At 36.0% G+C, this 16,226-nt stretch overlaps 2 protein-coding genes across 2 annotated transcripts; one reads left to right on the forward strand and one right to left on the reverse strand.

Moving 5' to 3' along the window:
* Positions 1–655: 655 nt before the first annotated feature.
* pola2 (polymerase (DNA directed), alpha 2) lies at positions 656–7,523 on the reverse strand. The gene is made up of 19 exons (XM_067394628.1): positions 7,392–7,523; positions 7,043–7,157; positions 6,035–6,159; positions 5,807–5,892; positions 5,644–5,701; positions 5,273–5,382; positions 4,883–5,076; positions 4,495–4,583; positions 4,186–4,338; positions 3,278–3,340; positions 3,122–3,176; positions 2,916–3,040; positions 2,698–2,736; positions 2,529–2,602; positions 2,317–2,425; positions 1,953–2,059; positions 1,658–1,714; positions 1,399–1,525; positions 656–1,295 (listed from the first exon to the last, which is right to left on the reverse strand). The coding sequence occupies exons 2-19, from the start codon at positions 7,122–7,124 to the stop codon at positions 1,143–1,145; spliced, it is 1,806 nt and encodes a 601-aa protein (XP_067250729.1). The 5' UTR covers positions 7,125–7,157; positions 7,392–7,523; the 3' UTR covers positions 656–1,142.
* Positions 7,524–7,541: 18 nt separating this feature from the next.
* Positions 7,542–15,476, forward strand: dimt1l (DIM1 dimethyladenosine transferase 1-like (S. cerevisiae)). The gene is made up of 12 exons (XM_067394629.1): positions 7,542–7,739; positions 8,388–8,461; positions 9,278–9,364; positions 9,473–9,534; positions 9,631–9,724; positions 10,610–10,659; positions 10,802–10,925; positions 11,064–11,156; positions 11,245–11,309; positions 11,410–11,473; positions 13,283–13,389; positions 13,494–15,476. The coding sequence occupies exons 1-12, from the start codon at positions 7,682–7,684 to the stop codon at positions 13,534–13,536; spliced, it is 921 nt and encodes a 306-aa protein (XP_067250730.1). The 5' UTR covers positions 7,542–7,681; the 3' UTR covers positions 13,537–15,476.
* The last annotated feature ends 750 nt before the right edge of the window (positions 15,477–16,226 follow it).

Here is a 16,226-nt window from a genome sequence, read left to right on the forward strand (position 1 = left end):
CTGGCAATCAAAACCCCCACTCCATGTATGAGTCACACCATGGTCATAGGGCCATGTGAAAACTATGAAAAAGGTCAAAGAAAGTTAATGAGCTTTTCTTTTTCACCCAAACACACATCTTAACCCTTTATTGCACTTTTTCACTTATTGTTTTTGTACAGAGATAAAAGGTGTGCTTGAATTTGAAGTAGAAGTTCAGAAGCCCCTAAACACATTGTTTTAGTTTTCACCACAATAAAATGCTCATTGTTTAGTCTGGTAGATTTTATACAAAGTTTGAGTTTACACAGGTGTCCTCACAGTCAAACCTATAAATATGTGGTGCTTGAGGGGTTGATAATTTCATTGTTTGCAAGATGAAGAGACGTTACTCAGCAGAAGAGCTAGTGTTGCCCACTGACAGTGAGCACACAGGTGCATTAGAAGCTGAGGATGTAAAGAAATCAATTGTAAAGACGATAAATGAATTTTGAAAATGAATGAATTTTTGGTAATTATGAATAGAAGTGCTGATAATAAAAAAAAAAAAAAGCAGTCAGTGAAAGTGGAAAAAATATTAATATTTATTTCTATGACAGTTTTTTGGCATGGACATTTTTGTCCATTATGGACCTAAGTTAGTTTTTGCAAAAAAATCTGACACTACATAAAAAATATAAATGCCTCAAAATGAATGTTGTTCTTCATTGACACACCCAAGAATAACAAGCAAAGAAAAAAATTCTGCTTAGCATTTAGGTAATGAAAATAAACTACATTTTTTTCGTAAAAAAACACCTATGGCATTATGTAAACAAACCAGCATTTAAAGGGTTACAGTTCTTAAAATTAATGAATGTTTGGTATCTATGGATAGAACAGATGCTGGTTAAAAAATTGACATCAGTGAAAATGGAAAAAAATATTAATAAATCATTTTTTATGACAGTTTTTGGACATGGACATTTTTGTCCATTTTGCACCTATGTGTAACTTTTTTTTTTAATGCACAAGGGTTAAACATAACTAGACATTAACTGGACAAAACTGCCTTTTACAAAGTATTTTATTTTCCAGCCACTTTAAGTGAAAAGATTTAATACAGACATAAAAAACACAGACATGATTTAATAAAGTTCAAGCAATAGAAAAGGTATATTGTATCATATTTTCACCACCTGTCCTGCTATACATGGGCTCACTCTCTTCCCATCCACCAGCACAGGGTTCGGCTGAATGAGTAACCGTCCGTAAGTCCCGCCCACCTGTCCTTTAGTGAGACGGCCAGGATTGACACATACACAGCCAATCACATCCTGGGAAATAATGGCAACATTTTTTTCCAGTCAGAATTGAAATTGGAACATTATTTGCTATGGTATATAACTAACAAAATTTTCTGAAATGTGATTGATTTACCTTGATAAAATACCGAAGTTCAGAAGGAACGATGAGAACATCAGGTGTGAGGTTCATTTGGCTGAATTGTTGAAACTTCTCATAATCCATGTTAACTTCCTCCGCAGGAGGATAGAGAGGATAGTAGCTAAAAACAATTAAACGGAAGATTCACAACTGTATATCACAGGAGCAGCAAAGACGAGTACAGACAAACAACATTTTACTACTACTCAAGCCAGAGGAAGTTGCATTTAAAGATGAGAAATGTTCTACAAACCTCCTCTGGGTCAACATGTGCTTCATGATCCTTGAGAAACGTTCTGTGCCAGTGCCACTGTAAAAACGGTAATGACAAATCAGTGCTTGTGTGCACATATTCTTCTGAAGCAGGTTTTTTTTATTTTTTTTATTCAATGACATCAATGAAATAATGAAGCAGAAATGACTATAAAACAGTACATTTTATACAAAAGTTCATTTACTCTTGTTCCTAAAGTAGCCACAGTGTAAATTTACATGACAGTTGTAGGTTGTTTTCAAGCTACAATCACCAGTTGGTTCAGTGGTATTACCTGCTGATCTCTTCAGCTCCCATATGAAACACAATGTCTGTAGATGTCAGGCCAAAAGTCACATTACCAATGAGGAGCGTGCAGGGGTCACTCGCTAAGGTCACTCTCTAAGGGTGGAAAATGAGTATTGCATTATATGGACTCACGGAAATGGATTATTGTCCTAAAAATCTTCATTTGTGTTTATCTGAAGAAAGAAAGTCATATACATCGGGGATGTCATGAATACATTTTTGGGTGAACTATCCCTATAAGTTTACCCTGAATCACACTAATAGATAAAATATTAATCACCAGCAGTTAAGAATAAAAAAGGATGGCCAATTAAATCAAAATAAACAGAGATTTTAACTAATCATCTCACCGCTGTATCATCTTTGCTGAGGTTGGTCAGGTTGAAGGGTGGCTGAGGATAAATGTAATGATGATGGACATCCCTCTGAGACGGCACAAACACCAACCTGCATCCCGACCTATAATAGAAGAATGTAAGCGTTGAAAACACAATCATACTTTGGCGAGTACTTTCCAGAAAGCTGTGAGAAAAACTATAGACACACACACACACACACACACCCTTTGGTTCCTTCCACTATGCTGTCCACACATCTCTTGAAGATGGATTCAAATGTTTCCGTTACCTGGTTTTTCTGTTAAAAAGGTAGAAAATCAAGTGCTTAAATTTGTGACCATGATGAAAAATTTTTATTATAGGAATTTCAAATCCATACAAAATCTGGTTTACCTCAATCTGCTCATGTTTGGAATCAACAAATGGCCCAAACTATGAAAGAAATAAACAGTTAATTACTAGCCAAAATTTCAGATTCAAATACATGTTTAAATGTCCAGAAAAGCAGTCACAATGCGAGATAAATGAGGTTTTATCATAACAAGTTGCTCTTTGGACTAAAACCAAAACAAAACAAAAAAACACAGAAATGGGCATGAAGCTGTACCCACCAGAATGCATACATCAGGACGATCTTTATTGATGATAGTTATGAGGTCAATCAGAGGGTCATAGGTCATACTTTCAGAGGGGGTGTACGGTCCACAAGCCATCATGACCATTACAGGCTCAGACACTGAAAAATTGTGTTATGAAGGGTTTAATGTGAGCCATGATCTCATCAGGCATGTTGTTGATACATTTTCACCAATCTTACCTTCATCCATTTCCTGTTTCACTTCAGACGGGCAGTAAAAAGGCAGCGGAATGCCCTAATGGACAAACAAAACATTTAATACATATTCATAATTCAACAAATTGTAAACTTAAACTAAACAAGGTCTAAATTAAAAAGGGTAAAAGTGAGAGATACCTCATACAGTTTGGTAGCTACAAACTTCTCCCCAGAGGGATTCATACCTTCCATGACAACAACCTACAAAAAAAAAAAAAAAACAAGAGTAAAAGAATGTATGCCAAACACACTGCCTGGTAATAAATAGAGATGGGGAAAAATACATTCTCTGATATATCACTATTCATTCTCAAATGACTTCCATCTACTAAAACTAATAATGAGAATTTTAAATTTGCCCCATGATGCTTTTTCAGATATTACCTTTCATGTAGTGTGTAATATAGACGTTTGTGAATGTAAAAGGTTGGCATAGTTTCAAAGATCAAAGTGCGTGATAAGTGTTTGTTTGATTATTGTCTTCCAAAAGAAAGAACCCGATTCTAAACTATTTGAAACGAGCTGACTGTTCAGTCTTCCTGCACGAACCAATGTAGGTTTGTAACAAATTTGCGCAACGCCTGGCTATAGTCTTCATTGGCTGCCCGCAAACAACATCTAGAAGATGCTATTTTATGTGCTGCAAAAGCAAATCCACTTCGCACGCACTTCAGGACCCGAAATTCAGATATTCAGAAATTCAATGGATGTTTAGTTTCCAACACGCTACAAAGAGGTAGACCAGTCATAACAGACTGGGCCATCTGGCCAATCAGAGCAGAATCGGCTCTTAGAAAGGAGGGGTTTAGAGAGACCGAACCATTTCAAGCTGATGCTGCAATGAATATTATGAGAAAATTAAAGTGTTTTTTGATCTTGCATGCATGTAAACCTATTGTAAAACATTTAGGAGCCTTTAAAATAAAGTAGCATAATAGGTGCACTTTAAATTAAAATGATTGATTATATATTATATCTTGGCAATAAAAAACAAACATAAAAGAAAAGGAAAAAAGCAGTATGTGCATCAAATCATAGGTGTATACCTGTCCAGGGAAGAGTGAAAACTCTTTGAGCTCGGACAGATCCACAGGCACCTGTCTGCCTCCCTGTTCCTGTCCAGCCTCCAGCAGCACAGACTGGGCATTGAGCTTCCCGTTACTGTCACAACACACCTGCCCCAGTACTGTGATGCTATCCTGCAGGAAAGAGAGTGAGATCAAGGCTAATCAATTCACCAAAATGGATACACATTCTCCAAAATTAAGTTTTGCACACCAGCCATAAATATGTTCTTTTTTTATCACTTGAACAACTGAATTATTGAGCCGTTATGATGATATCTGTGCTTGTACCTGAACAGGTAGTGAAACTGGAGAGAATTCCTCTATGTTAAAATGACTCCGCAATTCCTCTCCGAGCTCTTCAATCTTTTCTGTCAGAACTACAGACAGGATAGAGAACATAAATATAAAGAATAAGAACAAAGAATATAAAGAGGCAGTCTGTATGTATCATGCAATATACATACATTTTGTAAACATATAAAATTACCATTTGTATTTCATGCAACAACAAAACAAACAAAACCCGAAATGATTTCCTTCCATGTACGTAGAAGTGTTTCAGCAACTGTCTTATAAAACAATCATATAATCATGACAATGCATATCTTGGAAAGAGCAAAGTTTTGTATGAAGGTTTGAGTCAGTGCTGACGGCAGTAACGAGAACATGGACTCACCGTCCCGCACGTCTCTCAGTCTCTGGAACATATATTTGTAGTTGCTGATGAGTGAATTCTCTCCTCCTTCCAGCATCTCCACCCTCACACTGGTCTGTCCTTTACCCGTCCAGCGTGGACCCTGCACCATCCCAAAAGACGAAACCACCTCTCCTCGTCCCCCACGCATGCCATATTTTTGAGAAGGTGTTGCACTACACAAAACACATAAAACAACTTTATGTTAGATTAAATGTATTATATCATCTTGAAGTGAAAAGACATCAGATTCTGATTGCCATGATAATTTTTCCATGTTTTCTTTAGGGTGATATTGTTAATGGTTTGTTTGCCTTATAAAGACCTCATATATTCAAAGATATCTTAATAAAAGTTTGGTGAATTGGTTACCTTGGTGAGAAGCTGGCAGGTGACAGCATTAGACTGGGACTAGCGAGTCGGGCCACACCTCTCTTGGATTGAGGATGTTCTGGGGTGGTCAACGCTCGCTTCTGAGAGCCCTGTGGTAACACATGGGTGAAGACAGGAATACATTTACATTTCTGATCAATTAAGTTATAAAGAAAGTACATTTCAATATATTGCAAATTACAGAATTTCAGCAGGTCAAATAAAAGTTGGGTTAGAAGACAAAATGAAATTTACTTTTAATAGCCGAGCGATACAATACTTTCCCCATTTGGAACCAATAACATATTTCTATCGGTGCATCTACATTTCCATCAAGTCTCCCCTATTAATCTGTGTCCCATTTTTCTCACCTTGGCCGGTGTTGAATAAGCATCCAACAAGTTCTCCTCTTCCTCTTCTGCTCGGATTCTATGCAACTCTGTTAAGAAGACCACTGTGAACATTTAGGGCAAAACAAATCTAATAAAATTATGTCAAATTAAACCTAGTGATGGTTTGAGCTAAAAAGGATACAGTTCCTGGATAGAGTTGATGTCTCTAGTCTTGTTAAACTGGCTTCCCTTCGATGAGCCTTTTGACTTTTTCTTCTTGTTCAGTATCTGTAAGGAGTATATAAGCAATATGCAAATCAGGCAGGGAAACATAAGGTATCTTATTTATTAAGGCATCTCAAGATATCCCAGAAATTCTGTGCTGCAGTTGACATGTAGCAGTATGTGTTTGTAATGGCCTTGTACTAACTTCATGTTCAAACTGGTCCAGGTTCTCAAGAGTGAGCGGCAGCTGGTCTTTAGAGGCGCTGAAAGCAAACCACTCGCATACAATATCATCCCCCTTCAGCCTGTGACACACACACTGCTGCAACACTATAAAGATACAAGAGGTGTGTGGGTGTATATATGCTTTATATATACCCATATATGCTGTATATATATATAATATATATGCTGTATATATATATATATATATATATATACAGTACAGTCCAAAAGTTTGGAACCACTAAGATTTTTAATGTTTTTAAAAGAAGTTTTGTCTGCTCACCAAGGCTACATTTATTTAATTAAAAATACAGTAAAAACAGTAATATTGTGAAATATTATTACAATTTAAAATAACGGTTTTCTATTTGAATACATTTGACAAAGTAATTTATTCCTGTGATGAATATATAAAAAAATATTTGTGTACAATATTTTTTTTCAGGATTATTTCTTGAATAGAAAGTTCAAAAGAACAGTGTTTATCTGAAATCTAATCTTTTGTAACATTATAAATGTCTTTACTGCCACTTTTGATTGATTTAATGCATCCTTGCTGAATAAAAGTATTCATTTCTTTAATTTCTTTTCAAAAAAATAAAAATAAAAATTCTTACTGACCCCAAACTTTTGAACGGTAGTGTATAATGCTACAGAAGCTTTATATTTCAGATAAATGCTGTTCTTTTGAACTTTCTATTCATCAAGGAATCCTGAAAAAAAAAAAGTACACAACTGTTTTCAACATTGATAATAATCATAAATGTTTATTGAGCAGCAATTCATCATATTAGAATGATTTCTGAAGGATCATGTGACACTGAAGACTGGAGTAGTGATGCTGAAAATTCAGCTTTGCCATCACAGGAATAAATTACTTTGTCAAATATATTTAAATAGTACACAGTTATTTTAAATTGTAATAATATTTCACAATATATATATAATGTTAAAAGTCTATAAAAACAATAAGAAACTTGACGTTTACGTTTGTCCACAGTGTCATCGTTGAAGGCTATGTTGAAAGTGTCCAGCTCAGACTTGATGTCCTCTGCAGTGACTGATGCCATTGTTGTGTCCGCTGATTTTCAAATATGATATATCTGTAAGCAAAAACAGAAACGCCCTCAAGATATAAACGTTCCGAATCACACATTTCATCAATCGCAATTGTAAAAAGCGCGAACTTTTAGAGTTTCACTAAATGAAACACTGAAATGGCGCTAAACACAATAACCTAACCTAATTTGCTTTCTAAATACAATTTTATTCAGCTGAAGACAGAGCTCGAAATAAGCTATCTTCAACACAGATAATGCAGTAATATGAAAGATTACCTTCTATTTTAAAGAGAAAAATCAGCTGTCATATTCATCAACAGTCTTTGCATCACGTTCGGATTGCCGCGAAAAAGTACCAGCAAAACAGCACTGAAAGGTCACTTCCGGTTTCTCCACGCGTCCTCCAAGACGCCAGAGGGAGTTTGAGGCTGTCAACTGATTTCCATCCGATCAGCTGAAAGAAACCAAGGCCTGTATGTGCTACACGTGCTTATGGTATCGTAAACGTATACTCACATTTGTACATTAAATTTCACTCTTTGGAATCTCAGACATTACTTATCAAAATGCCGAAGGTTAAAGCCGAGAAAAAATCTCGAAAACATCAGGAGGTGAAGAGTCAAGGTAGGTTTCCTTGAGATGTTTTGTACTGCATGCTCAGCTGCCTGACGATTTAGTAAAGTCTGTTCTTATAGATCTGTAGTGAAAGTTAAACACGTTATGAATTTCATTTGGATTAAGGGAGAACCTTTAGAAACCTTTCAACAATACGTCCAGGTCACATAATGGAAATTCAACCTATTTTTCTGACTATAGAACATTGTTACATTATTTACATACAGTTAAGCATATTTTCATGTCCCATTTTCAAGTCCCATCACTGTAGCGCGTAATATACATTTTATGTTATGAATACAAATATGAATATGAATATGAATGTGTGTGTGTGTGTGTGTGTGTATGTGTATGCGTGTGTATGTGTGTGTGTGTGTGTGTGTGTGTGTATGTGTATGTGTGTGTGTGTGTGTGTATATATATATATATATATATATATATATATATATATATATATATATATATATATATACACAATATTAATTTGCTTAATTGTAATGACAGAAATATCAATTTTCTTTTCTTTTTTTTTTCAAAGATTAAACAAACAAACAAAAAACATTTGATGGAATTATGTTTTGACACAAATCTATAAAACTGGTTAGAGTCCACCCATAAATGTAAAAAAAATAAATTCTGTTTCTTGATGTGTTTCAGGAATTATGTTCAATACTGGTATTGGTCAGCATATTTTGAAAAACCCTTTGGTTGTCAACGCCATCATAGCGAAGGTCAGTAATGTGGATTGTGACTTTTTCTGGCAAATCTGTCATTTGCCTTTTTAAAGGGATAGTTCACCCAAAAATGAAGATTTGATGTTTGTCTGCTTACCCCCAGGGCATCCAAGATGTAGGTGACTTTGTTTCTTCAGTAGAACACAAATGATGATTTTTAACTCCAACCGTTGCGGTCTGTCAGTCGAATAATGCATGTCAATGGGAACTCCATCTATAAGAGTCAAAAAAACATGCAGAGACAAATCCAAATTAAACCTCGTGAGGACACATTGATGTCCTAAGACACGAAACGATCGGTTTGATCTCTCGCGTGTATACGTCAATGAGTGCGAGCGATCACTTCCGGCATCAGAGTGCATTCAGACCTCACACACCAGATTTTCAAGGCAGTTGGACATAGTGGTGTATTAGAGGTAAAAAAATGATATAAATGCTGTTTGGTTTCTAGCACAAACTGATCGTTTCGTGTCTTAGGACATCAATGTGTCGTCACGAGCCGCAGGGTTTAATTTGGATTTGTCTGTGCATGTTTATTTGACTCTTATAGATGGTTTTACCGTTTCAATGCATTATTTGACTGACAGACCGCAACGGTTGGAGTTAAATATCATCATTTGTGTTCTGCTGAAGAAACAAAGTCACCTACATCTTGGATGAGCAGGGGGTAAGCAGATGAACATCAAATTTTCATTTTTGGGTGAAGTATCCCTTTAAAGAAAGTGACAGCTGAACAAGATTTCTAAATGTGTGACCACATTGCCACAGCACAATATAATCAGTGAGTGTATTGATTAAAAAATATCTTTCCAGGCAGCACTACGACCAACAGATGTGGTTTTGGAAGTAGGTCCTGGAACTGGCAACATGACCGTCAAACTCCTGGAGAAAGCCAAGAAAGTAAATAAGTTAATGTTTATTGCTAAAGTTTAAGTAGTGATTAATTTCATTTACTATCTTGATTAAGAAGTGATAAATTTCATTAACTTCATTTACTATAATTCAAAGGTTGTTGCATGCGAGTTGGACACCAGGCTTGTTGCTGAGCTTCAGAAAAGAGTCCAGTGCACGTAAATGTTTTTCATACACATTCATTTCTACCACTGTCAAAACCCCAGCAGCAACTTAAGCATCTGTTTGATTGAAAAATCTGTTTTCTTGAACAGTCCAATGCAGAACAAGCTTCAGATCCTCATAGGGGATGTCCTAAAGGCGGAGCTCCCCTTTTTTGACTTGTGCGTGGCTAACTTGCCTTATCAGGTATTGGTTCAAAGATTTTTCTCTGTGGTTGCTGTAGATCTGTCTTCTGAGCCACTTATAACACTTTACTAAAGGGTTAGTTCACTCAAAAATGAAAATTCTGTCATTAATTACTCACCCTCATGCCGTTCCAAACCTGTAGGACCTTCTTTCATCTTCATCACACAAATGAAGATATTTTTGATAAAATCCGATGACTCGGTGAGGCCTGCCTTGCTAGCAAGACAATTAACACTTTCAGTGCCCAGAAAGCTACTGAAGACGTATTTAAAACAGTTCATGTGACTACAGTGGTTCAACCTTAATATTATAAAGCGACGAGAATACTTTTTGTGCACCAAAAAAACAAAATAATTCAACAAAATTTACTCAACAATATCTAGTGATGGATGATTTCAAAACACTGCTTCATGAAGCTTCGAAGCTTTACGAATTTTGTTCAATTCAAATCAAATCAGTGGTTTGGAGCTTCATTCTACAGTAACATTAATAATCTCATCCATGAACATGATTTCTGCCCGAGTCCCATCAGATTCTTTTCTACCCACTGTGAGGTGAAGACGACATCTCCCTTGATTCTGCGCTGAATCTCGGCGTCATCAAGCTATGTCTTTGTTTTGAATAGGTGACCTGTAGCAGCGTAAAAGTTAATGTTGTGCCTTCTTAAGCCTTGTCTGTGAAACCGGCCAATAAACACTTTTAATAACCATAGTGAATCAGAGTAAGACAAGAACAGGTTTTGGAAAAGGGATTGATGATGTATTGACTCATTATTTAAATTTTGTTCATTTTGAACGAAAAAGGTACCAATATTAACAAATTGAACCTTACTGTAAAGTGTTACCGAATCAGAAGTATTCACACTGAGATTTTTTTCTCCCCTAGATATCATCGCCTTTCGTGTTCAAACTGTTACTTCACAGGCCATTTTTTAGGTAAGAAATTGGATTAACTTTTTGGGGGCTGATTCAGTAAATGTGAGTGCAGTGTAGAGTAAAAAACAATGGGACTTTAATACCTACTGCCATCGTATTGAGCGTTATGATTTCTTTCATTCACATTTTATGCTGTCTGTAGGTGTGCCGTGCTGATGTTTCAGAGGGAATTTGCCATGCGCTTAGTGGCTAAACCAGGAGACAAGCTATACTGCAGATTGTCCATCAACACACAGCTCCTAGCCCGGGTGGATCATCTCATGAAGGTTTTGAGAGTCCTTCAGTTCATTAATTAGTTCATAAAGTTGACTGCAGCTTGAGAATGGATAAATCCTCAAGTTTGTGTGGAATGCATAGTTTGACATTGTCATATGTAAAGATACTGAAATGTTATGCTTATGAAGGTAGGAAAAAACAACTTCAGACCACCTCCAAAAGTAGAGTCCAGCGTGGTGAGGATAGAGCCCAAAAATCCTCCGCCGCCTGTCAACTTCCAGGTAAGTGTCCTTAATTATAGTGTATACTGTCTGTGCAGTTATTGGAAAAAATATAACAAGAGTTTTTTTTCCCACCCCACATTTAAAGGAATGGGATGGTCTTGTCAGAATTGCATTCGTCCGAAAGAACAAAACGCTCAGTGCTGCCTTCAAGTAAGACATCACTAAATGGTGTTTTTGTTGAGTGATCAATAGTAATAAATTCAAGAAGCTGGCCAGTATTCATGTTTTTTTGTTTGTTTTTTCAACACAGGTCAGCTGCAGTTGAGCAATTATTGGAAAAGAACTACAGAATTCACTGTTCTGTGCACAACATAGTGAGTCTGCTTCACTTTGACTGCGTTCACACTGTCAGTCGAAATCAGATTATTTGTGTATCTGATCTAAATGATTGACTGGCCACACTGTATATCACTGTTCAGATCCGATTTGTGTGTCCCGTGGCACTGTTTCATTTTATGAAATATCTGTGTTGGTTTCTATGGTGTTAGTAGATATACGGCAGAAATAAGATGGAGGGGTTTGCAATAGGGATGCTCGCATTGACCGTTTAACCGTTAACCGAAAGTAAGAATTTTAACCGATTAATACTATCAGTTAAACGATTTTTTTGTTTTTTTTGCTGCATGGTTAAAGAAAAATATGCTATATATATACATATATGCTTATTTGTTAACTCACCGGGCGTTTCACACGTGCCAGACATATTTCGCTAAGCAACAAGCAAAATGAAGCGAGCGAAAAGAAGTACTGACCATTTCCAAGCAATCGATCACAGCGTGCTAACGTTTTAGGACAGGTCGATGGTATATAAATCGTGGCCGAACGTTAGCGTTTGTCAATCAAGCAAAACCGTCCATTCAGAAACCGAGAAATTTGACACTTTAAGGTAAGAGGCTGATCTCTCAGATTGACGCGCGAGCTGGCTTGACTGAAGGATTTGTAGTTTATGGACTGTTTTGAGTTAAAAGCATTGATGGCATCAATAAAAGAGATATCTAAAAGCGAAACGAAAATTATTGCCTCGACCGGCGACACAGTGGGGAGGACGCACGAGAGGAGACCTGCGCGTTTAATTGGTATGTGTATGCTACTGTAATACTGCATAATACAAAGCTTATCAGTGGCATGCACTTTGATCACGAAAGTGAAAGTGCCTTTTGCGGTCGCATAGCGGTGCCCCCGCGTTCCCATTTCTCTCGATGTGAACCGTGAGCTCCAGTCCATTACAATTCAGGGCCATGGTATACTTCATTTCCCGCATTCCGCTTAGTCTCGTGCGCGAGCCTTTCAAAGAAACTCCTTTGCCCATGAGCGCGGAAAGACGCGTTCGGTGTGCACACGTGCACCGTCCGTGGTCATAACAATAACAATCCTTGAGGTAGGCCTGCTATTTTTATTTGACGGAAAAAATGTCTGAAATACCGGTTGTTAAAAGCTTCAATGGATTCACCGTGTTTTTGTTTTGTCATCTTAATTTGTTAAACATTTAAGTGAAAAATATTTAGTTTAGGCCTATTTATTTTATGCCTTTTATTTAAATTATTTTTTTCTGCTGTCAGAAACGCTGCAGGTGCGTGACAATTTGATAATGTGAATCCAGGTTCTGTTGTTTATCTGTTCTATGCTGCTGTTTGCATGTTAAAATAAACCCGTGGAAGACACAGACACTCGTCAATTGTATTTTTTATTTAATGTCATATTATATAGGCTATACAATATTATAATCTTATCAGTTAACGGTTAATAATCGGATAACGAGCGTCGGTTGTCGGTCGAGAAATTTAACCGAAATGAGCATCCCTAGTTTGCAATGTTGTCTTACAATATGAAAATGTGTTTCTGCAACAACGTCTGATATGTTACATATGTTTATGTGGCGTGAGAAAGTGCAAAGCAAAATCCAAGCCATCAGACAGAAACAGATTCCCAGAAATGAGATTTGAATCTGATTTAATGTTTTATTTTTAAATTTTTTTTTTTTTGCAGTTCACACTTGCTAAATATTATTGGATATGCACAAAAATCAGATTTGGACTGACAGTCTGAACAAGGCTTTACACACTTTAATTATACTTAACCTGGTACACAATTATATTAAAATACATTTCTAAATTGTATTGCAGGAATTACAACAGGACTTCAACATTGCTCAGAAAATTGATAGCATCCTTCAAGAGTCAAAGTTTAGTGAAAAGAGGGCACGCTCCATGGATATAGATGATTTCATGGTGTAAGTATGACATGCTTCACTTCATGAAAAATGCTTTTAAATGTTGTTTTTTTTTTTTGGACGGTTTCATTAAGCATCTTTTCTGCATCCATATTTTATGGTAGGCTTCTTCATGCATTCAACTCTGCCGGGATACACTTCTCCTAGAACTTAAGGAACAGGGAACAGTTACTAGGTTGACAGGAAGTGATGTCACAGTCTTCTTGGATTCTGGTTATTGCTTTCATCCATGTGAAGAAATGAAAGGCATTTCTTTTTATTGGACATTCAGTGGAATACTCAATCTCTCAGGCTGGGAATTTTTTGTGCCTATGCTCAATGATGAAATATTTATGGACTTTCTGAGGTAAACCTTTAGTTGTGTGCATGCTGACTGTTAAGAGGCTTTGAAGAGGACGTCTGTAATGGCTTCTTACAACTTTCAGCTTTTTGTACTCTGAACTTGTGAGTACACCAGTTTACTTTTCGTATAACTGATGCTATTGAAGAAACAATTAGTCTTCATCCTCATCAGTCTCAGCAGTATACACACACTGCTATCCTGCCCATTACTGTTCAATTCTGAACTGTCAAATTGAGAAATAACCTGCCAACACTTCACAATAAAGTTCAGTTGGTTAACATTAGTTAATGTATTAAGTGTCATGAACTAATTATCAACTAACAATGAGCAGCAATTTTTGCAGCATTTTTTATTTAGGTTAATGTAAATGTATAATTATACTAATTGCTAATTCAAGTTTGTTTATAATACATTAACTTTATACAAATTAGCATTTTATTAATAGATTAATAAATTATGTAAAAGTATTATTCATTGTTAGCTATTGCATTAACTGTTAACGAGTTGAAACTTATTGTCAAGGTGTTGCCTATAAATCTTTATTAACATTCTACCCACAGTTAATGTTACTAGTATGTAAACTAGTATGTGTAAATATAATTGCTAATTGTGTAATAAGTGATTGACCTGTTCTCAGATTCATTTAAGGCATTTTTCTTAGGAAAGCTTAGCTGTACAAGTTGAGTAAAACCATGGGAAATCATGTTTTGTGTTAAATCTGCATACAAATTTAAAAGAAACTTGAGAGAACTGTTTTGCTCACCATATGTGAGACTTTTCAGTAGTGTGTTTCTATTATGAATCACTTTGAACTCTTCAAAGATGCTCTCAACTGCTTTAAATTGTTCTGTCAAGCAGAGTTTCAGATCCTCCTTCTGTTTTGGTGTGGGAGGAAAGTTAAAGATGGAAGTCTGAACTTGAGGAAAGTTGCTTTGATGCAACAATTATATGGTGTATAAGTTTTTTGCTGTATGGTAAGCAACACTTGAGTTGGCAGTAAAATTTTGAATACACTGCTTGTGAAATGATTTGTTTTCACAAAGAAAATTTTCAAAGCTTTTGATTACATTATGTTAGGCTGACAAATACTTTTTAGGGAGTCTATAAACACTTCACCGTACTCCGCATTCTCTTGAGTATGAATACAAATGAATGACTTCAATGAGGCCTTTTGTGCACCATACTAATGTGGGCAATCCCCAAGATTCTGAGCGTACCCTGCTGAGAAAAAACAAACAGCTCAAACCAACCTGGGATCTGTGGCCAGTTGCATAAACTGCTTAGACTAGTCTTACAAGCTAGTCATTCATTTTGTTCTTTAAGACTAGTCAACATAAGATAATCAGTTACATAAGATAGATTGGTCTAATTTGAATCCCCAAATTAAGACAGATCACCTCTTGTCTAACTGCTAGTTGGTCAGACTAGTGCTTACATTCTTAACATAGTGGTGGTATTTATCCAACTGGGTCCTAGTTTGTCTGTTGGACAGTTTTAGAAGGATTTTAGGCACATTTTAGCTGGACTGACTTGTTTAAACCAGTCTTTTTTCTTTCAGCAAAGTACACTCTACAGACTTTAATAAAAATGCCAACTAATGGTGGTCATTCACATGACATAAGATTAAATGAGTGGATTTTATTATTGTTATTATTTTGTGGTTGCTGGATTAAATGAGTGGATTATTCCTGTGGCTGTTTCTGACTATTTTCAGTCGTTTGTTGTCAATACTATATTTGACCACTAGATGGCTCTCGAGTACCATTATAGATATTTACATAAATACTGTAAAATGTACAAGAAACATCTTTCTTTCTTTCTTTCTTTCTTTCTTTCTTTCTTTCTTTCTTTCTTTCTTTCTTTCTTTCTTTCTTTCTTTCTTTCTTTCTTTCTTTCTTTCTTTCTTTCTTTCTTTCTTTCTTTCTTTCTTTCTTTCTTTCTTTCTTTCTTTCTTTCTTTCTTTCTTTCTTTCTTTCTTTCTTTCTTTCTTTCTTTCTTTCTTTCTTTCTTTCTTTCTTTCTTTCTTTCTTTCTTTCTTTCTTTCTTTCTTTCTTTCTTTCTTTCTTTCTTTCTTTCTTTCTTTCTTTCTTTCTTTCTTTCTTTCTTTCTTTCTTTCTTTCTTTCTTTCTTTCTTTCTTTCAAAAGTGTTTCTTGTCACTCCTACCAACACCATAATGTCACTGCATGTCTGGACTGAAGGTTCTTACTGCAGAAGAATTGGCAGATCCAGCTCTATTGATTGATAGCTGGCAGGGACTCGTATATTATGGGGTGAAGTGTCTTGCTCTATGGGGAACAGGAAGAAATTGATTTAAGATTCGGAGCACCACAGGTGTACAGCCTCACATGAGTGACAATGGCCTCTACTGTCAATGCAAGGGTCTGTTCGTCAGAGCAGGAAGAATATAATTGGGGTTGGTAGGATTTTTTTAAATGTATGAAATAAGACTCTTATGCTCAGCCAGGCTGTATTTGTTAAAAAAAAAAATAATAT

Source organism: Chanodichthys erythropterus, chromosome 9 (assembly GCF_024489055.1).
Source record: "Chanodichthys erythropterus isolate Z2021 chromosome 9, ASM2448905v1, whole genome shotgun sequence".
Classification (NCBI taxonomy): Eukaryota; Metazoa; Chordata; class Actinopteri; order Cypriniformes; family Xenocyprididae; genus Chanodichthys; species Chanodichthys erythropterus.